The sequence below is a fragment of the Lepidochelys olivacea genome (assembly GCF_965140295.1).
Source record: "Lepidochelys olivacea isolate rLepOli2 genome assembly, chromosome: 5".
NCBI classification, from domain to species: Eukaryota; Metazoa; Chordata; order Testudines; family Cheloniidae; genus Lepidochelys; species Lepidochelys olivacea.
The window spans coordinates 109,629,928-109,653,600 of record NC_140415.1 but is presented as its reverse complement, the minus strand read 5'-3'; the positions used below and the strand labels follow the sequence as shown (position 1 = coordinate 109,653,600).

Here is a 23,673-nt window from a genome sequence, read left to right as displayed (position 1 = left end):
AGCGCTTAAAGAGGTGTTCAAGGACATTAGTGCATTTGTGCCAAGGGGAATGTCTTTTATGGTAAATTAACTCCAGTTAAATTGAATATTTATTCAAAGGGAAACTCCAGTATTTAAAGCTGGCGTTATCAGCTTTTTGCAGTGTCTGGAACAAGATGATAGGATTTGGTGTAGTCTGTGCAAGATACGAAATGAAATGTGTTCACTATGGTTAACCCCGAGTTTGCCTCATCACTTCTGGCATAAGTGCGCGCTCTAAACTTGCTTGTCACTTTTACATACGGCCCTTACAAGGAAGAAGACGTGACTTGGTCAAACACTGATGCTTTGAGCACACCCTGAAAGTGCAGCTAGCCACCAGAATGCATGTAGATAGGTTTCTTTGGAGGGTTAATGTGTTGGGCTCTCGCTGTTTCCTTTGACATTACCTGTCTTGTACGAGCCCCCCCTCCCTTTCCCCCTTCCTCTGGCTTGTAAATTTATGGGAATTGCAGCTGGTAGACTTGGCAAGCTCTCCTCATTAAGAGCCCTCTTTGAAAATGGGCTGTGTTTGAGCATTTCCCTAATGAGGACAGGACGGGGTTAAAAAGTGACCATTTCATGGTTGACTTGAACCTGCCTACTTTTCTTGATGTGCCGTTGTGAATAACTGACGTGAATAACTCCCCACTTTGGGAAAGGAAAAGTCACTGGTCCCTTCAGGACAATCTAGACTAGAGAGGCTCTCAATGCCGAAACACAGTGAAGGTTTAAACTCCAGGCTGCTTGCAGGAGCTGGCACTGATCAGGCGCTTCGTCAGCTCCTCGTTCCCCTTTGTGTCACCCGCAGCAGCAGCAGCGCGCATGGGGTGGGTGCCCCCCCGCGATCTGCAGCGCCTCACACCGCCCTCCCTACAGGAGGAGAACTAAGTTTCATTCACGACATTCCTGGAGCAAGAAACTCGTCCTCGGGCTTCAGCTTCCTAGTAAAGCTGGTTTGGAAGATTGAAACCAGACTTTGCTACCGCGGGCCCCATCCTCCAGATTGTTTGATGCCCTTCGAGATGCTGCTTGCACCCCACTGGGCACGCCAGGGGAGAAAGCCGGGCGGGGGGAAGCTGGCCTGACCTCCCCCCATCGCATAGCCTGTAAGGAAAGGAGCCTGCCCCGCAGACTACCCCGGTCCCCGAGGGCGTGTGCTGCTCAGGCTGCGACGGCAAGGCGGAGGGATGGGGGCCACGTGTAAGGGGCTCCCTGGCAGGGAGGCAAAAAGCAGCCCAGAGCAGGAGGCCCCATTGCACGGTGAGCGAAAGCCTAGCAGCCCCTCGGGTTTTAGGTGCACAGGGCAGTAACACTGAGAAACACAACCAGAGAGAGAGAGAGAGAGAGAGAGAGAGAGAGACAGGGCTGCAGGCTGCACATGCTGGCCGTGCAAAGAAAAAGAAACCCCCGGCTTCCACCGCCGCTCTTGGTTGGGCTGAATGAGTGGCGATGTGGCGAAGTTTCACGCTTTTCGCTTCCCGCCCAGGCCCCCGCCTCTCCTCGCGCAGCGGCTCCTCCTGGGCTGGTAGGGCAGAGGCCAGAGCAGGGAGCCAGGCTCCCGCAGCCCCAGCCCCTTGCTATCTCCCTGTGGGGGAATTTTCCACTGGGCACTTCCCAGGACAAGCAGAGAGAAGTGGGTTTATAACTGCCAATGCTCTGGAATAGCTGCTGCAATAATCGCTGTTCCAACCCCCCCCCCCACTCTCCCCAAAACCTTCTTTCACCAGAAGGGAGGGGAAAATTAGGCATGTTTGTAAAATGCGCTGGATTCTTCTACAGTGGTAGATGATTGATGAAGAGAAGGGCGGGAGGCGGGGGAGGGGGGTAAAGATCTGGTGGAAAAAAGGAATGTGTTTGCAGGAGGAGGAGTGTACGCGATGATTGTGTAATTAAATAATTAAAAACAATCCTCAAGTCTCATTTGGGGAAGCGAACTGGAAGGGGGTCCCCAGGGTGTAACCGATGGATTTTCCAACTTCCAAGTTTTGCAGCAAGCGAGAGAGGGAGCAAATGGGGAGGGAGAGAGGGAGAGATTTATCGTTTTGAATTTTCGAGAGATCATTTTTATTATAGTGGGCGTTTGGAAAGCAGCCTCTTAACATTGCCCACATTAGAGAGAGAGAGAGGGAGGGAGTGGATAGGCAGAGAGAGGCACAGGCTGCTGCGAGAGAAGCCCGGAGATTGCGCGCTGCGAAGCATTTCCCAGCCTTGGGGGACTCACACTCTCACTCTCTCTCTCACATACGCACATGGTCTCTTCCTTGCAAAGTTTCGCCTGCGATTACTCCGGGACTTTCCTGCTCCGCTCCGGGCTGTAACCTTGAACTTTGGTAGCGTGGTGACAGTACAACCACCGCCGCCGCCACCAACATCTTAAAAAAGCAAACAGCAAAACCCTCCCGTCCACCGCCCCCACCCCGAAAAAACCCTTCATCCGAAAACCAGCAGCAGAAGCAGCAAAAGCGCCGCAGACAACAAGAGGGTTAAAAGTGTAGATTGGATTTCACCCCGGGAAATCTAGCACACGGAGTGAACTTGAATCTTTGGCTATTTAAGGAGGACTGGGGTTTGCTGTGAAGTTGTGGTGATCCAGGGCAGAATCCCGTCCTGATTGATTTCATCTTCCTTGAGTTCTCAGATGTCTAAAATGAATAGATGAAATTATTCCCTTTTGAGGCTTTTCTTAGGGGCTCTCCGGGAAGTGTGTTCTCAAAGCGAAGTCATGATGTATTCTCCCATCTGTCTCACTCAGGTACAGATGCGTTTTGATTTTATATTTTATATTTTTTATTATATATATATAACCACATATAATATGGTTCTCAGTGAGTCATGCTAATAGTAGTAACGGCTTAAAGCATAATTATAGCTGCTTGTCAGGGTCCAAACTCCTGTTGCAAAAGAGAACAGTAGAGAACAAACTGTACAAGGCCATTCGGAGGATTCGTTGAAAGTGCCATCCCTAGAAAAATACTGCTAAATTGTTGCATAAAAAGCCAAAGGTAAAAAACAATATAAATTAATATAATTAAAAAGCGGGTTTGAAAAGTACTGATTAGACTAGAGAACATTGATCTGCTGTCTTTTCTGCTCTCCTGTTTACTCACTCAATGTCTAATAAAAGGGTTTAAGAGGAAAAGTGTTATTTTTAATTGAACATTGACTGATGTAAAAGTAATACTGTTCAACGCTGAATTAATAATCTATAGTCTGCCAAAAGTATGAGGTTGATTAGAGTGAGAATGACCAAACTACAGGATATTTTCTTATTTGACTGTCTAGGGACATAACATTTTTCTTGTTTAATTTTGGTGTTTTATAATTTTATAAATCAGCATGCAACTTCAAAAGCAAAAATGATCTTTTATATAAATTGCACTTATAGTTATTGTCATGCTTTGGTGGTAACTGACTTTTTGGGTCTTATAAGAAAAACAAGCAATAATTGTCTGTGCTGCATGCAAGATTATATGTTTTGAGAAATTGTGGACAAACTGTGCAATATTGTTTCAAGTAGGGGAGATACAGAGAGTAGATTTTGGAAAACCCAGGGTTTTATGAAGATATTTAAAACGTGGTGAAGGAAACAGAATACGGATCTACAGTTCTTTTGAAACTGTTACTTTCTGCTGTTTAAAATAACACATCAGCAGTTACCACAGAGTATATTTATTATCACTTTAACAAGAAATACATATATTGGTGCTAGAGCATATTCCAAAGAGTAAACTACCTCTAATGCTATGGGATAGTTTTCAGCAGTTTTTGTAAAAGTCTGCCCTAGGAGGATGTGATGTAAACTGAATGACTGATAGCTGCTTGCGTCCACATTGGTGCAACACATAACTGAATAAAAGTGAGAAAGTAAATCTAGTGTTATATTATTGTAAATCTAATATTTAATGCAGTTATATTTGTACAGAGGACACATAATTATGATTTCAATTATTTGACAATTGAAAACATTGTGATTTAAAAGGACTGAAGCATTCAGAAATTGTGAATGAAGATGAAAACAAAGATAAGGCTTATTCATTGATTGGATACAGTCCTGTAGCTTTTTGGCTGACACATTTTTTATTGTTTATATTTTGTTTGGCATCTATGTGTGATTGACTTAGATATGGATATTTTCAGCAACGTCAACTAAACTGGAAAAGAATATTAAGTTTTTTTTGTAGTTTAAAAATAAATAATTATATCATTACATATAGATTGCATTAAGTACAGAAGATATGCATATATTTTTACAGGTAAGTACCTAGGAATTACTTCTGGTGTAATCCATGTTTAGTAGATTCCCCCCACCCCCCATCAGCTGTTCTCTCTTAAAAAAAAATATTGACAAGCTAATGGGTCTTCTGTACATGAGTGTATCTCTAAGACTAATACTAATGAAATAAAATAGTTTTTACATTATATTAAAGTAATAGGGCAAATTCTCACTCCCACCTGTAATATAGTGAGCGGATAAGGTCTTTTGCTATTTCCAGGTCTTATGACATTTTTTTCATATGTTTGGTTTACATCTTTTTTTTGGACTCTATATTAAAATGCTTCTATTTATGTGTTTATAAAACTTAATTTATGGGATTTATGCAAGCATAAATAAAAGAGCATTATCTTGCTCTGATGTATCAAGAACTTGCTTATAAAATATAGCCCTTTCCAATCATGCTATATCATATGACTATTTAAATAGGCAAATTCAGTAATATACATTGGGAGTACAACTGTAGCCGTTCTGATTTTCTTTATTTGTAAAAGTTTCTATCCTCCGTTTGAAATGATTGAAATTTATTTACTAATTCCCCTCCTCTTGCCTCTAATTTGAAGGTGAGGTTTACATGCTTTGTCTTCTCTTATTTTTTTTAAAAGTAGAATATCACTGAATCCAATATGAAGTTGTGATTAACAGTTTGAAAAAACCTGTATAAAATTATTTTAATTTCTACTGTACCCACTATTTGTATGATCGTCTGGACATATTTTGACTCTAGTGCTGTGTGCTCATCATAAAATATTCTGTTAAAACTTGTAAGCACGGATCAAAATAGAATACCTGATTGGATACAGCACTTTACAAAAGTTGTAGTTCAGTTTGTGAGGATATAGTGTTGTAGCCTCTTTTTAGAGTAGATCTGAAATCTAAAAGTAGGTTTGTTAAGCCAATACTTGGCAATTGGGAACACTTCCCATCATCAGTTCAAAGGAGACAAAATACCTGTAAGTTAGTATACAGACATCACATACAATGTATTTCCCCCACTCTCTATTCTCGTGTTGGAATGAATATAAACTCCAATTTCTCTCTCTTGCCCGAGACATGATAGGATGCAGTTACCGCATGCCTTTAAATGCTCAGGCTCTTGTGATATATTTAACACGGTTTATTTTTATATTGCTAGAAAATATTGTTTAGTTATAGGGAAAAATAATAAAAATCCATACAGTGAAATTGTGAATGCTAAATTTTCTATGTGTAATTGCTAGACTTTTGCCTCATTTACTGTATCATAGTTCTCTAATTTGAATTTAGATGGATTGATATGAAATTTAGGAAGAGGTAAGGTGAGGGGAAAGGAGAAGGGAAATACATTTCTCTTGTAAACTACTCTGAAAAAAGCTTGGCCTATCTGTCAGCATTATGTTGTGATTACAGTGTAGGTCTTTGTTCATTTATTTGCAAACTATATACATATTTCAGAATAACCTCCATGTTAGTTTAAATTGTTGGTGCATATTGGTTCACCTGAACCATTTGTTACGACACTTGAAAATCTTACCTTCATAAATCACTTTAGTGCAAGAGCAGTTGTGATTCACATGGGTAAGTGCCACATAAAAATCATTTTTTCAATATTGTCTCTACCAATGTTAGGGAGAAAAATCAAATTTAGTAGATGGCTTTTTAGGAGGTTTAGCGGGGAATGTGTATGATTAATAGCAAATCTCCATTTAGGATAATTTTTATGGGGCGCTTCTTGTCAAGTAATGTTTCATTTGAAAGGAATCCAGATGCACAATGAATCTCTCAAAGATATTTGATAATACTGCTTTACAGTAGGACATAACTTGCTGCTTTTCTACTTTGTATTTTTCTTGAACATATATTTTATAATTACAGTATTTGATGATATTGCAAAACAAAACCCTGGTCATAATACAAAAAATAAAGTTTCTCTTTTTATAGAGAAAAATTAAACTATTAGAGTGTCAGAACTGAAATTTATGAACCGTATATAAAATGACTTATGGTTTTGGATACTATTGGATATTATTGTTAATATTCAATATAGTACCTAAAAGAAAAGTCAAACCTAAAAAGTTCATGATGTCCTTAATACCCCCCCCCAACTGCTCGATATACAATATTTTATGTATTTTAAACTATAAGCACTGCAGCCTACTTTAAATGTAGAGGAAATTATAGTATTTGGGACAAAAGGATTCCCCCCCACTGTAGCCCCCTCCCCACAGAAGTTACAGGTTTCAAAATTGGTAATAAAATTAATTAGAAATGTTATATGTTAAACGTTTTTTACTACATATGTTAAAATCAAAATGTTATTAAACGACTTTCTTTAAGATAACTTTCTGAGGAGAAAACATAAACTTTCTGTAGTAGTTCTATTGAGAGGAAAAAGCATGGCATCAGAAAGTGTATGGCGATAGGGAAGTCTTATCGTGGGCTGTGGTTGCTCAGTGCAGTACTGCCTTCCCACACAAAGAACAGATTGTGGTTTAACTCTTTGCCTGGCCTAGTTTTGTGTGCCAGTATAGTATCAGAAATGTTCAATTCTCTACTGGAAACTACTGAACAGTTTAATCACTTCCTTCATGTTTCACACTGTAATAAAACCATTTGCATTCTCTACTGTTCAATTTGGGTTCAGATTTTTTTTCTTGTGAAGGTGATGTTTGGCCATACGTGCAACTGTGGTCACAACTTTTTTTTTTTTTTTTGAAGGGGGAAATAGGGGTGCAAAAGCAAATCTTAACATTTTAACATTCAGAATACTCTGAAATTGCTTTTAAATTTGAAGTTTTTAATACTAAAAGCTCAGTCTGTAGTCCAATAGGTTGCCAAGAAAATATTGTGAACTCTATAATTATGAAGCCATTAGTTATTCTTCTGTCATTTTTACCTAATGGAGTTAATCATCCCACTGATTAAATATGTCATTCCATTTCTATCAGTGTAACTAAAATATTAGTTTATATACTCTATTCTTGTGTATAATCACATAAAGAAAGCTAAGTTGTGGTATGATTGTATTACATTATTCAGTGTGATGCATAACCACTGCATAGTGCCTAAAAACAGAAACACCTACAAAATAAAAAATAGAGAGACACCCCCATAATCTTTCCCTTCAAAACCAAAACATAGTAATGTTTGGTAGAGGGTTTTGGCTATGTTAAGTTAGTGGAATAATTACATTCATATTTGTTAACAGAGGTAGACAGTACTTTGGGGGAAAGTCCTATTTGGGCATGAACAAGTATGGAGGATGCTACTTAAGAGAGGCAAAATGAATGAATGAATGAATTGCTGTGTGACATACTTGTACATTACATTTAGGCTTTACTCCTTTAATGCATTACACACTGTAACGAGGTAGAAGATATGAACCTGCAGGTAAAGCCACATGCCAGGAAAGGATATTTTAAAAATGTGAATAAATTGCATGGATTTCACAAAAGTAGTGTTTGACCAGTGGTGTACTCCTAATGTCACCCTGCCACAGCACACAGAAACACAAAGAATGCAAAGTTTGTGCCAAGTTGCTATTTTTCATTGTACATCTCAGATTGATTTTTAAGGGGTTTAGAATAATTGCCACACTCATGTGATCAGTTAACAAATTAACTAACTCCGTGGGGCTTCAAATCCGATAGTAGAGCTTCTGGACGAACATTAATGTAATTTTGTTCTCAACTTCATAAACTTCTATTTTACTAAGTGTGTGTGTGTTGGGGGGGGGGGGGGAAGGGAAGGAATGGGAGGGAGGCATGCAGAGCTCTAAGTACAGAAGCTTCTGTTCAGGATTTTTACATGCTGTGTCTTTTGCCCACCTTCCCTTACCGTATACTGGTTTCTCTAGTTACCACCACTGGAATGGAGCTGTTTGTGTTGGAATGTTGGACGATTGATAAGAAAATGGATCAAGTTTAATGGCGCATGCTCTTTGTGCCACCAGCAGCCTCTTGCTGAGAGCATGCTCCAAAAGCGGGAACTGTGTGGCATTACACTGAGCATGTATATGCTTTGTGTTTCTGTGCCACAGAGAAGAGAAATGAACTGTGGCATTCGCTCCTGCATTCTGAACATTTCTGCTCAGATTTTTTAAAACCGTATTGTGTCCTCTTTGTAAAATGGTACTGCTTGGCATTAGCCGATCAGTCAAATTTTTAAATGTTAGAAACAAAACATCTTGATAGCATCTCTTTTAAATGATGTAGTCTGTATAGCATTGTGAATTGAAGGGCATACAAAATAAAGCCTTCACGTGTTTCTTTCAGAGGATGAAATGTGGGGAAAATGTGATGCTCAGGATACTTCTGTCTCTTGTCTGCCAGTTTTAGTAATTACATAAAGGGGTGTTGTGCAGAAATTGTTGTAAATGTTAAATCTATATTTTCTTCATCTTGGTTTTCACTTCAAAATGTTCAGAAACTTATCTCTCTATTGCCTTTATTATGAGAACAAATTGACTTTGAGTTTTCTTCTTTCTCCCCCGCACCTTTTTTTTCAACAGGATGAATTTCACCCGTTCATTGAGGCACTTCTACCACATGTCCGTGCAATCGCCTATACTTGGTTCAACCTTCAGGCTCGAAAACGCAAGTACTTTAAAAAACATGAGAAGCGAATGTCAAAGGATGAGGAAAGAGCAGTCAAGGATGAGCTACTTAGTGAAAAGCCTGAAATTAAACAGAAGTGGGCATCCAGGCTCCTCGCCAAACTGCGCAAAGATATCCGCCAAGAGTACCGGGAGGATTTTGTGCTCACTGTTACTGGGAAGAAGCACCCATGCTGTGTATTGTCCAATCCTGACCAGAAGGGTAAGATTAGGAGAATCGATTGCCTGCGACAGGCTGACAAAGTCTGGCGTCTGGATCTAGTCATGGTGATCCTGTTCAAAGGCATCCCCTTGGAAAGTACGGATGGAGAGCGACTCATGAAATCCCCACATTGCACAAATCCAGCACTTTGCGTCCAGCCACATCACATAACAGTATCAGTCAAGGAGCTTGATTTGTTTTTGGCATACTACGTGCAGGAGCAAGGTAGGAAGCAGATTGTTGTGTTTCTATGTTAGTATGTCAAACACTGATTCCAAGCAGCTTTTTTTCTTTTAAGGGAAGACTTCCAATGACACATTTTTCTGTGGTGTATATACAAAACTTAGGTATGTACACATTTGTAAGTCAGCATGTATACGTATACACAGATACACGTTCACTCCAACAAACATATGTGCTTGACACATGCATATGACATACATGCTGGTTTTTCTTGCAAAAGGAACAAGGATTATTTGAGTTCCTTTGAAGTTCATTTTTGTCAAAAAATGGCAATATGTTGGATATTTTTTGCAGTTAGTACTCCAGAAAATATTAATATTTTATAGGTCTGTTTTCAACATCATTAATGACATATGCTATGTATGTGTACTTGTATACATACATATGTGTGTACTTGCACAGAAACATACGTACAAAATATAAATATTTACATTTTCTTTTAATTACTTGTATTCGATGACTTGTGCTTATATTGAACAATCTGATTGCTCTGAAGAGCAACTTTAAACTTTCTCAACTGTTATAAAAATCAAACATGAAAAAGGATTTAGCAAAGAAACACTGACACAGCCCCAGAAAATATTGTTGTTATATAGTCAGAATTACAGCATGCAGTGTTTGCATTTTATTCATATTTTAATAACCACTCTTTGATTGTATGAACCACTTCAAATTACCGATATGAATTTTACTTTTCAAAGATGCTTTATTCAGATTTGCCCAAATTTTTCCATCAAAATAATATTTTCATAGTATACTGATACACATAATTTTACTTAAGAATTGTTTAAATATGGAAAATACTAGGTACACTTAAAAAAAAAAAGAGGCAGTTCAACTTAGAGATATAGGACTAAAAGGAAACCAGCTGTTCATAATGCTCTACAGATGATTCAGAAAAAGTATTTTGCTTGTTAAACTTTATGTATATAATTCATTGATAAAAGTATTCATTTGCAGGTCATCTGAATCATAGATGAATCCAAGTAGATACATGTTTTCATATTTCTGAAACCCATGAAATGCACACTCTTTCTTATAGGTCTTTTTTTAAATTCTCTTGTAATTGTACCATCCTCTAGAAGTCTTTATATTACTGATTATCCACATTAATAAAGCATTTCTTTTTTAGCTGTAAATCCAAACTGGGTAAAGTTTGAACTGCCACAGATGGTGGGCCATTTCATAACTTGGCCTGGTGGTGGGCAGAAATGGCCTGCAGAAAGGGAGATGGCAGACAGTTATCTGATGTGCTGTATATAACTAGGGGATTTAACTGAGAAATTAACTAAATGGCTTTTATTAGTAACAAAAAAAAATCCAAAAAAGTAAAATGGCACCTACCTTCATTTGGCTATAGATTTTACATACTATTTATTGTATTAATTCTGTAGAAGAACACATACAACAATAAGTTTTTAATGAACCTCTGTTCTAGAATTCATATTTAATTCCCCAAATTGTGTGTTGTGATCATATAATTTAAGTAAAGCAAATTAAATACAGTGAGTTTTGCTGGATTATTCATAATGAAAAAATATAATTCGGTAGTTGGTTCTGCTTGTTTTTTATTAGCTTATTTTTTTTCTCAGCAGTACACAGTGTATATACAACATTTGGTTGTTTTGCAGTGGTTTGATGTGGCTGCAAAACCTGGCAAAGCTGATCCAGGAAAACAAAAAGAAAAGTGTATACTGTCTGTGGTAGTTTCAAACAAAACATCTTAATGATATGTTATAACTCTCTAAATTTCTTTAGTGCAAAAAGTTCAGGAAATGACATTATGGAAATACATATAGTAAGACATAGCCTTAATACTAACACATTTTACCTGTCTATAAAATATATCTTTCTGAAAGTCAAGACTACAAGAGGAAACAAAATGGTTCAAGCAACTCTGGAACCAAGGAAACGTAGGGTCGGTATAATCTCTTAAACTTTGTCAATTTTTAAGTTGGTAGCGAGCTTTAACTTGAAATGGGGAAGCAGGATTTGGGGGACACGCGTTACTGGATTATTGGTTTGAATGAATTGACAAAATAAGTTATTTTAAGTGTCAAAATAGACATGAATAAAATAACCGTACGCTAACGTTATGACACCATTCATATTTCCAAAGATACAAGAAGTTACTAAGAAAATATACTGGAAGATAAAATTGATTAAATTATTTGTATCAAGTCACCATTGGTAGACCCTTTGTTTATTGTAAATTGTGCATCTAATTTGTATCTCACTGCGTTGTAGTAAATCTCTTGTTAACATGTGGTGGCTCTCTACTTTTGAGGAAGTCCTGTTAAGTTAACTTTGTATTTTTTTTCTTCTGTCAAGCTTTTAATCTTTCTCTTCTTTATCGAGAGCAGTTCAGTTATGGCAAATTGCAGTGTAATTGATTAAGGATGTTATGTTTTGTAAAAGATATAGCAGTTTCATTGACTGCATGCTTGTCTTCCACATGACTTTTTATTTCTTTTTTGGTATATGAAAACCTACTTAATTATGTCATATACATTAAGTATAGAAATAAAAACAATTCCAGAAAGAAATACGAAAAAAGAATAAGTAGGTGAAACAAAATAGAGGGTTTTTTGTTTTTTTTTAAATGACTAGGAGAAAACATGAGGAAGAATAGTTAGAGTGCCAATGATGGTTGCCAGTGGCACCAGGATTGGCATCAGACCTTCTTTGTTTAGCCTAGGATGCCTGTGATTTGTTGGTTGGCATCCGCATTGCAGTGTGGAGTAATGTTACAATATATTGACAATTTCCAGATCTAGAAATGTCAATATCCTTTTGGTTCTTTATAAAAGGGGTTTCTACTTCTTGTATTCCATGTTTCTTTTGAAGGAAGAAATAAAGACCCAGCCGATCAAGCGTTGTCGCTGACCAACTTTACCTGGTTCTCCTTTTTGCTCCTCTCTCAACATTCAGCTATTTTCTCCCCCTGCCTCTTATTAGCACCCTCTTCTCTTGCAGAATGTAAAAAAAAATTAGAAGGGGTTTGACACGGGTTTCAGTATTGCTGCTTTTAGTGGTTTCGGGGAAAAAAACTAAAGTTTACATTATGCTGTATACCTAGGTCATTGGAATGCTTAGCATAAAAATAATTCTTTTTAAAAACTTATTTCTCTGGTGTACTGCCTGTGTGATATATCTGTCTATTTTTTCTGATTTAAAAAAAAATTAGCAAATGCCATGATTACCATTTCTGTTGACAAAACTAGATTTTTTTTGTTATCCGATAGACAGCGTGTATCATTTGGTATGAACTACATCTCAGTCCATAAAATCATTTGGTGGTATTTGATTCAATCAGTGCAGCGCTTATGCTGTGTTTCGTTGCTACAAGAACCGCCATTTTGTTTGTCAAGTGCCAGGAGGAGGAGGGGGAAGGCAGACAATGTGCTTGATGCCAATAATGGTTGCCAGTGGCACCGAGGTTGGCATCAGACCCTCTTTGTCTAGTTGCTGAATGCCTTTGATTCGTTGGTTGGCATCCGCATTGCAGTGGGCACATTGGAAAGTTTTTGACAATCACTGAATGAAAGCTGCTGTACTTGTTTGCTGCAGTAGAACCTCAGATAATATAAAATCCTTTCCTCTTATAGATGTTTTACTTAATCCTACAACAGCTGATTTTAAAATTCGCATTGCTGTTTTTCTAAACCATAAAATATCTACAGTGATGTTTCTCATCTGCAGAATTCTTAATCCCCATGTTGTCTTTGTTAATTTTTTCCAACATAAATAAAATACAACCCTTATATTAGGTATTTCATCGCATACTGAATGAAGCACAGTGCACCTTGAGAAATGTTCTGGAAGTCTAAGAGACTTAAATAATAGTAGATGCATTAAGCGTTTTGAAGTGTTTTTTATGTGCCTGTTCCTATCACAGTGTGTTTCTCACACTAGTTATATTACCTTATGCTTACACTCTTCTCTTTCTCATGGTCTAAGAGTGATATAATCGGAGAGCTTTAACCCCAGGTACTAATCTAAATCAGGAGTTCAGGGAAGGCGCTTTAAAAATAATTTCTAAGTATAAGTGCAGCAAAAAGATACAGTTCCGCTTAGTCTGATATAATTCAGACACTCCTAAATTTCTAAGTTCTTAAAACATCAAGATGTTAGAATTCCAGCTGCACAGTTCTGTTACCAGGAAATCAACAAAAAGGCTAAATGATTTCTGTTGAAGTTTCCTAGATAGTTAGCATTAATACTGCTTTCTGGTTAACCACCATTATCTCTTTAATTAATAAGAAGGATTAGCAGTTCTACCCAAAGGGCTGCACAGAAGGAAGTCTGGCCTACGTGAGTCCCTGAATCGCCAGACTGTGTCCTGTCTGTTTGGGGGAAAGGAGGAGGCGGGGGGAACAGAAAGGGGGAAGGGAGGGTGTAGACTGAGCTTTCTCAAGAGTGGGTAGGGGAGAGCTGTATGTGTGGAAAAATGCATCTATTGCACCACTAGGAAGTTTACAGATCTCAAGAGATAGCAACTGTTGTGTGCTGGCACTTTGTACAAACCACATGACTTCAACAGTCTGCAGTTTAAACTAACTCAGGCTTACTGATTTTTGGACTGTACTTTGGACTGTTATTAAGTACATTTTCAGATAATCAGAACAGGAACACAGAAGTCCATGTGTCTCAACTGCATTGATTTGAAACAGTATTTAGTCTTTTTAACATTGACAATTATGGTTACTTTTTTTTTTAATGGTCACATCACTCTTTTAATGTGAAATATCATAGTAATCCATATGCATTGTTTTCCTATGAAAAGTGTAACTTCATTTAATAAGAAATTTTAATAATTTTAAAAAATGGCACTTCTGAGTTATAAGAGTTAACTAGTGAAATACAAGTTCAATCTTTTTATTAGGTTTTGTTTTTTAGGTAACTGACATTGAACTAAGTATACTTTGGTAATATTTTTTATTAATATTCCTAAAACTTTAGATCATAGTTAAGAATATCAAAGTGAGAATTTTTAAGTATTTAAAAAGTGCATGAAATTATTTAGGATGATTAGTTCAGTTTAGTAATAAAGTTTGAAGATATTTTATTCAGTTGAAAACTATATGCAACAATATATTGCTGCATAATGCTGGTGATATGCAGGTGCTCAAAGTGCTACATCATCCTCATACACTTAGGACCAGAGTTTGCACTTCTTGTGCACTTTGATACCTGTGTGTTCAATGAATGCAAAAATGGGCCCATAAGGAATTCACTGAATTACTACTTGTTCTAACTCCCATTACCTCGCTGGATTGGCCCATTAGTGAAAATTTAATATGGGAACATAAAGTTAAGTATTATAACCATTTTGCAGAAGGGTACACCAAGGCACAGTGGTTAAGTGACTTACTAAGTTCATACAGTAAATCAGTGTTGAACTGGGAACAGCATCGAATAGTTCCCACTAACATCTTCCTAACCACTAGATTATATGTCGTGGATTATATTATATGGAACTTCAGTCATGACATATAGCTTCACAAGGCAGTTCCAGGTTTAACTATCAGAGCCCAGGTGCCAATATGGAAGCTTGGCATCTAGGTACTGATATGGCAGACTGAACCCTTGTGTTAGTAGCAATCACACTTTTGGAACAGAGAGCCAATATGGATCAGAAGAACAAGTTTCATATTTTATCAATTCTGATTTTAAAATTGTGGTTTATCTTTAGCTAGCAGATCGTTATATTATATTTTCTTAAACATCAGTTTGCTTTGATCAATCCCAGTTTAACTGGAATTATGAAGAAAATATAATATTTAAACTGAAAAAATGCTACATGCTTCTTTTGGCATGAGAATACATACGGTACCTCATCTGTGCTGAAAAGAACAGGCATGACGTGCATTCATTGTTAAAAGATGGTTAATTAGATGTGAACATGGATGTGGTAATGTTTTCTAAATGGTTCTTGCAAATACTTTGTGCATGAAAATATAGGGAATTAAAATATTTGATAAGACTGCATGCTATTCCTGTTTTTCTGGTCTGTGTGTGTCTACTGACATTTTGGAAGGCAGAACTAAAATCGAAAATGGATGGTAATTTTTTTTTTGTTAGTTTCCCATCAAAGTGGCACTCTTGGTGGTGGTATAGGTTTGGCCAGAGAGAAGGAGGAACTTTTAAATATTTAATGATAATGTTCCTGGCATGTATGAAAGAGATGTATTTCAAGAAGGCTTCTGTTCCTCATGGCCTCAGTAGTGAAGTCATCTCCACAGGATTAAGCAACATAGTTCCTATTTAAGTCAAGGGGAGTTTTGTGGTTAAATCCTGTGGCACTATTTGAAAGTTTAGGGCATAATCTTTAACTTCTGATATCACATTAATTTCCATGGCAACAGGCCATGAAGTCAACACTGGATTATTGCCTCATGATAGGGTCAAACAAAAAAAAAATACTCAGAATTGTGGGAAAAAAATGCCTCTTTTTAAAACATAAATAACTTTATTAATTTGTAAGGGAAATGGTTAAAATAAGAGACAAAGTCAATTTTTAAAAAAAATTCTCATTTTCCTATATGTTGAAGATGCCTATAGTTACAGTGAAGGCTTAGTTAAAACTGAATTAAACACTAATACTATTACACTTTATATTTTGAAGTATATTACAACAGAAGTGTTGTTAATTGACACACTTTAAAGGTGCATGCATTGTTTGTGCTAAAGGAGGGTAACTGAGCAACCCACCTGGTTTTTTCAGGCTAAGATGTCCAACTTTTTTTTCCCCTCAGCCCCTCCCTGTGGTGGAGGAGTAACTTGGGAAATCTCAAGGACTAGTGGTTACGCTATCGGAAGCTCTGGTTATTACAGCAGCATACCACAATGCCAAGCATAACAATTCAAGAGGCTTTCTAAAGACTTATACTCCCTTCTCAGTGGCAAGGTGGTATGTTGCTTTACAGTAATCATTTGGGTTGATGAACTTAAAATACCCTGTCAAGTTCTACTGCTAATTTAATGGAATAGGTTTAATAAACTTACATGTTGGGATGGAGAAGAAATCCCTTAACTCTGGAGATGCTTTTCCGATGCTAAGTGAATGTGAAAAAGGAAAAAAAAGCCTGTCTGATTAGCCAGGGTTTTTTAGATAGTAACAAGATGCCACTCTTCATGGTTTTACTCTATTTTTTATACCATTAGAACTTATAGAAACAGTTGCTAATAGACGTAAATAGAGGCAAAGCAATCCTAGATTTAAATTGGAGGTTTAGGTGCTCAAAGGTTAGTAAATGAGAAAAAAGTCCTATACTATTATCTTGGTCAAAGGGAAAAGCTAGTTGATTTGTGTGCGTGTATATTATATTGTTTGTGAGCAGTAAGCACTGAATAGGGTTGAGTTGCGGTCTTGCAGTATCATCTCTCTTCCTCTCCTCACCTTTTTATTAATAACTTCTTCAAACAAATGAATTTTGGACTGAAACTTTCCAAGCTTGAATTCAGCACAAAGGTGATTTTTTTACTTTTCTTTAAAAGTTTTTGAGCTGAATTGTTTTGGCCATTTTTTGAGTTGTGTGTGTTGGGGGGAAAAAAAGATTCAAATGAAGTTTTGCTTTAGTGTAAATTAGAAATGGTTAGAGTTAGAAACGTCAAACTTGACTTGATTTTTTGTTGTTGTCCTAATTGAGGTAGGAATAACCTCAATTGAGGTAGAAGTTCCTAAATTTATTATTTAGGAACTCCTAAATTTGTTCATTAGTTTTAGTGTTAGATACATTTTAAAATCAGCACTTTTTTTACATGAGCATTAGGACATTTTTTCTTTACTTCTTGTGTGTTCCATTTCCTCCTCCCCCCCCCCCCCGTCACTTAAAATATCAGGTACACACTGAATCACTTTAACTTTAGGCCACTCATAACTATGGAGGGCCTTAGGTAGCATTCCCATAAGAATGTAGCTAAAGGCAGCTCACCCATTAAAGCTTCCTTTTAGTCCTGAGTTGCCTTAAGCATTTTTATTGTAAAGGTGCCTTTAAAACTAAAGCATAAGGGCACCTTTGTAGCTCTCCGTGTCCTTCACTATGTAAGGATACCTTTACCGAAGATAGCTGTACAACTCTAAGGGCCTTTTAATTATTTTCACCCTTAAAAACAATGAACAGGGAAATTAAATACAAAAACTAACTGTAATGCAGTACTACTGTTGAAAAATCAAGCACACAAGTTAGGAAATTAAAAAAGTTAAGGTTTCTAATACACTATTAACTCAAGCATACTGTACATATGTAGCATTTTCCATATTATTTGCTCCTCTGTAAGAGTGCAGAATTTTTTAATTTTAATTTCTGGATATCCTAATTGTGCACATGACTCTTCAACCGTAATGCAGTATTAACATTAGTTGTTGTACTCTTCAGTCTCATTTGGGATGAATTTAAATAAATGAGAGAGAAGTATCAGCTTTTTATGCTGAACACAGTATGTTGTGATTTATTTTTTAGTCAGACATTTCTCAGTATGCTCCCAAAACTGCTTCTGTAATAAAATCCACTTATTGGAACGTTAACTATTCAGATTTATTTTTTTCTCTAAAATAGAACCAAATAAAATATGCATATTATTTAACATAGAAGTTTCAAATTCTGTAATTTAAAAGTTTTATAAATATTCATAGACAAAAATATTTGAAATTAAAAAGAAATCTTGATTTTTTGCAAACCACATTGGTCAAAAATAACATGATTTTCAGCTTGATTTCTGGGTCAAATTAGTTCATAGCAAGTTGTACAGAAACTTGTATTCAAATCTAGAAGTGCATCATATGTAGCTAAGCAACAGTATTTATAGTAGAGTCAGTTCTCCGCTTCATGTATGTGTATAACTCTCAACTAATGCCAGTGAGAAGGTTGCAAAGGTATTGAAGGGACAATTATGGTCCGGTGTCTCTGATTTAAAACTGTGAAAATGTTTTCTAGTCAGGACAACGTGTATTTTATTATTCTGACATCTGCAGTTTCTGGATGGATTACCTTAAATTTGTTATGCCATGTTAAAAGCCTTGTTTTATTACGCCAGTCTCAGCTCCTGGCCTTAGTGTCAGGAACCCTGCTACGTGATGCAACATGTCTTGTTAGGTTTAATTGACCAAAGCTGATTTGTTAAAACAAGTCATTTGTGCTGTAACTTATGCCCAGGCCAAGTTGCTACCTGAATCTCTTGACCTTGACTTGTCTGGGTCATGAAGTGGCTACGAACCGCTTGACCTTTCCATTGTTTAACAGTGCCACTGTTTCCTCTGATTCTTTTGTGGTAATAGCTGACAAGAAGGCTTCAGCCCTGACTTTACACCCCAGTGGATTTCAAGGCATCCCTCTGGAGTTGCTGTGTCTTCTGTTTGATATGGTCTGGCTGTAATAGTCATCTTTTGTTTGCTGACAGTGATGGGGACAAATTGGCAGCCCTCCTTGGTGGAAGAGGTGGCAGAGGGATTACTAGTTAGAGGGACACGACATTCTGTTTTGCTGTGTAAAAGAATTCCATTTCTTTTAGTGAGTGTAGAATCATTATCTCTTCCAAGAGAAATTGCCATAATTCTGTATCAGTCAGATGCTCTTAGTTCAGTTTCTGAACTTTATATCCACCTTAATGTGTCTATCAGAAACACCCTTTGAATGTAATATGCTGGAAAGGGGGCTTGGCCTTGAGAGTACTTTAGGATGAAAATGTCAAACATGGATTTGCATTGTAGTGTGCAGTATTGTTGCAGCTGTGTTGGTCCTAGGGTATTAGAGAGGCAAGGTGAGTGAGGTAATACCTTTTATTGGACCAACTTCTGTTGGTGAGAGAACTCGGTGCAAGCTCAAAAACGTGTCTCCCACCAACAGAAATTGTTTAAATAAAAGAAATTGCCTCACCCACCTTGTCTCTCAAACGTGGATTTGTTACTTCATAGGTGCTGGAATTCAGGGTGCTGCCGCTCCCCCTGTCTTGAAGTGGTTTCCATCATATACAGGGTTTACAATTTGGTTCAGTGGCTCTCAGCACCCCCATTATACATTGTTCCAGCACCCCTTAGCTGAGATAGGGTGGGTTTTTTTGTTTGTTTGTTTGTTTGTTTTGCTTTCCCCAGTGTGGATCAGAAACCCAGTGGGGCGGGCAGGAAAGTTAGGTTAAAATGTTACAACTAAGTAACAAAAAAAATGTGACAGTGTCCAGCATAGGTACTTATTATAGAAGGGTTATGGTTACTGAATAAAATGGAGTGGAATGGGATTTAGGAGAAAGCATCTCTTAAGGAAGCTGGGGCAGAGGGTATGGGGCTCCTTACATCTGGTTCATTGGGAAGCTAACCCCCCTCCTTTTATAGTTCCCTTAATACTCAAACTAGGGTAGGGCAGCAGGATCTCAGCAATGGGCTGGCTGGGGCCACACTGGAAAGAGGGAGGGCTGATGGCAACTCTCCCAAGAAGGGGGAAGAATTAAGGAAATAACGATAACCTGCACTGTACAGCTTATTACTGGGGTATTCCCAGATATTTGCAGTGAATAAAGTTGCAGCCTAATTAAACGACTTCCATTGCCTCCTGTCTCTCTTCCGACGTGGCTGTACAACGAAGGGCGTATCTAGTCACACAAACTAGACTGTACTTCTTTAAATGGTGTCATTGTGATGATAATCTGAAGTATGGGTCAGTGGTTAGTGTGGTAACCTGGGACTCTGTAGACCTTGGTTCCATTCCTTGCTCTCCTGTCGACTTTCTTTGTGACCTTGGGAAAGTTATGTAAGTGTCTGTGTGCCTCAGTTCCCTATCTGTAAAAGTGGGGTGATAGTACAGGGGTGTCGTGAGGACAAATACATTAAAACATTATTGAGATAGATGGATGCTTTGGTGATGGGGGGCCATATAAGCAGATAGATATGAACTAAAAATTTTACAATTCTTACTTTTTTTTTTCACTGTGAGCCAAATCCTCATACCAGTGCCCAGTCCAAAGAAGGGTTCTATGCTGTGTAGCAGTTTCCCATCTCCAGCACATGTACCTCAATCATCTCATGCCCTACGGGTGAAATTTGCCTCAGTATGGAAGGCCAGCACAAAGCAATCCTACACTTAATGCCCTGTGGTGGTACTGTGCAGCGAGGCAGGGGGTAGGAAAGCAGCTGCATGGGGTTGTGGGGGTGTCTGTATGCTGCAGAGGGCTCATTGGAGGTGAGGCTGCTAGATGCACACTTACTATATCCAGTATATGGGAGCCTTGTAGGAACCATTGGCTGGAATGGCATTTGTGGATGGGGCCTTGTGGCTTGTCCATAGGTTGTGGGTGTGTATGAATTTTATCACCCTTCAATACCTCTGGAGGGCCACACACATATCCTCGTTACTCAGACTTTGTGGGAAAAGCACCCTACATGTAAACATGCTTGATCGTAAAAAGAACACTTGGAGATGAAAGAAACTGATGACAGCAGTTAAAATTTATGTTAACATACTTGAATGGACACTGAGAGTACAACTTATTACATCTTATAGATGGTTTTGATAGATCTTGTTTGTAAGGCAGGTGATGGTTGTTCGTTCTTCACATTTATTTGATATTGGAAGTGATTTAGTATATTTTATTATTTTTTTTCCTTTCAATTTCTTTTAAAGGGCCATCATTTATTCTGAAGTCTGCATTGGTTAAACTGAAGCCATCCAAAACATTTAATTAGTAACTTGAGCTATTTTGAATTCATTGTGCCATTCACCTTTTCCTCCGTAAATCACTGTCTCCCTTATTCCTTCCCCCCATGACAATATTTTAGGCTTGCTAATAACTTCCCTGTAAGATTGTCAAGATTAACATGCCTATTTCTAAGAATGTAACTTACTTTTAATTTATGCTTGCACAACAACAAAAAATAAATAAAAGGTGGTGGGGGGGGAAATAAAGGTTGCCCACTCCTTTCCCCTCAAAGTAGGATTTAAGCATGAAGATACTGATTCCATTCAGTTTGCTGCTAACAAAGAGTTAACATTAAAAGGTATTCTATTGTTTGTCTGTTAGTTAAAGAATAACCAGCTGTGCAGAAAGTAGAATTGGAAAATTGATTAGGCTGTCTCGATTCAGACACATAATTTAAAGTAATCTATATCATGTTTTGTTTTTCCACATATGGCTTCAGAGGTGAGTTCACTGTGTCTAGTGCAGTGATCTATAAGGGTTTACGTTATACAAGTTGTAGACTTTATTGATTTTATTACATTTTGGAGAAATTTTGAAGAGGTTAAGAATATAAATTAACTATTGGAATTGGCTTAATTGTAGCTGAAATCTTCAAAAAAGGATGCAAAGACTATATTTTACTTAGGCCGAAAGGGTATGTTTCCCCTCTTCTACGATAACAAAAAATGTTGGTGTCTAAATGTGTATTTTAAAATATTCACATAATTTTACATTGGCACATGCGTGCACACATGTTGCAGTGCTATAATTTTTTTAAGGTCCTCTATGGCTGCTTGTACATTCTTTTAACTCTGTTGGTGTTACAACCTGAATATTCTGTCGTGTGATTTATAGTTATCATGTAATGATTTCTGTTCTATTTACAGACTCCAAATAAAGGAAAAGCTGCTTACAGTAATATGAGGATCACTGGTCTTTCAGTAATTAAATAGACTTGTTATACTGCATTAATCCTTTTTGGAACATTTGGAATGACTTCTTAGCACTAACAAACACAGCATTAGGGTCCACAATTAATCTGCTGTTTGTCCTCCAACATTTGTGTAACATAAAACATGTGCACTGAAAAACATATTCCAGTGTTAAGATCAGGATCACGGTAGGGACAAATATTAAATTGTCCTGGTGGCTTGTCCGGTTCTGTGAACCAGAAGTAGAACGGAAAGGGTGGTTAGGAGACCATGGTTAAGCCTCGTGTTTACAAACCATGAATTTAAGCCGCCAGTATGGAATGTGTGATGGAGTGCTTGGGCTGAGTCCCTGCCTTGTCTTGAATAGAGGACGTGAATGCTGACTTAGTGTTCAAACCCCTTCCTAGGGTTTGGCTTTATTGGTAACTCAGAAACAATAAACCAAGATAAACAAACATCAACCTAAACTTCCTCCCTGAGCTTGGCTGTTCTAGAGTTGCCCTCCTGGACCTTCAATGTGCTAGCTCCCTGGTTCCCTTTGGCACCAAAAGACTCACTTTATATCCTGATTGGAGCTAACTGCCCCACCCTCCCCCCATCCTGTAAGATTGAGCTTTTGGCACCTTAGAGACTAACCAATTTATTTGAGCATAAGCGATGAAGTGAGCTGTACCTCATGAAAGCTTATGCTCAAATAAATTGGTTAGTCTCTAAGGTGCCACAAGTACTCCTTTTCTTTTTGTGAATACAGACTAACATGGCTGTTACTCTGAAACCTAAGATTGAGCTGTAATTATCCTGAATCTCAGCACAGAGATTTAGCTCCTGAGCCTAAGCTGACTCAGCAGAAGAGACTTGCATTTCTACATTATATACACCTTAAAGTATCTTGTCCCATCGCAATATGACAAAACTGTTATTTAGCTAAATATAACAGAGCAAAGTTTGACCTTGTCAAAATTTAATTTATATTAATGGAAATCTCTATGCTTGCTGAAGAGTCACATAATAGGGTGAACATTAACATACAATTCTGGGATCTGTTGATGGATCTACTGAGAAGTCTATACACAAACCTTTTGTTCAAGTCCATAAGAAATATGTTCTCACTTCCATATGCATGTGTCATGCCCCTTAACGTTGATAGGCACTACAGAAATGAGAGTATACCCTTAGTAATTCATTTTAAGTCCTATCATGGGAAAAATTGTGCACTTGTCTTGGGCTGTAGAAATACTGTGCTATTTGAGTAGTTTGAACTGGTTTAGATCCTCTGTTTGGGACCAACTAGCACAGCCAGGAGGAAACTTTATGAGGCAACCTATTAGTTCATGCAAATAAGACTACTGGCTAGTAATAGTTATGAGCAATATTTTGGAAAACACTGATTAGTGACAGTTTATTACAGCAAATGTATGTATGAAGTCCCCAGCTTTCATTCTAATCCACTGAAAACAGATGTCAAAGTATCCTAAACAGAATTTAACGTTTAATTTACATATTGCCTAGAAACTACAAACAAATCTTTTAGAATTTTGTTATTTAATCTTGTTAGTGTGTTTGGAAATTATACCCTTTATAGTACAAACATTGTACACGCATGCATTAATATATATAGTGCATATGTGTATCAATTTGCTGACTGTTTATATTTGAAGCTACAAGTATGCCTTATAGAGCAAGGGGTTTGATCCTCTTGCCAGTTATTATGTATTTTATTGAAGTGAAGCTTGACTCA

At 37.5% G+C, this 23,673-nt stretch overlaps 1 protein-coding gene across 7 annotated transcripts in view; it reads left to right on the top strand.

Moving 5' to 3' along the window:
* Positions 1–23,673, top strand: part of NFIB (nuclear factor I B) — a 220,841-nt gene that overhangs the window by 5,021 nt on the left and 192,147 nt on the right. For 2 of the 7 annotated variants that reach the window (XM_084627870.1, XM_084627866.1), the window contains exons 1-2: positions 2,038–2,773; positions 8,784–9,315. In XM_084627870.1, coding sequence (XP_084483996.1) covers positions 2,744–2,773; positions 8,784–9,315 — 562 coding nt within the window. In that variant the 5' untranslated portion in view covers positions 2,038–2,743. Of the gene's footprint in view, positions 1–2,029; positions 2,774–8,783; positions 9,316–23,673 lie in introns of those variants that run through there. The other 5 variants (XM_084627869.1, XM_084627864.1, XM_084627867.1 and 2 more) reach the window with 5 other exon arrangements.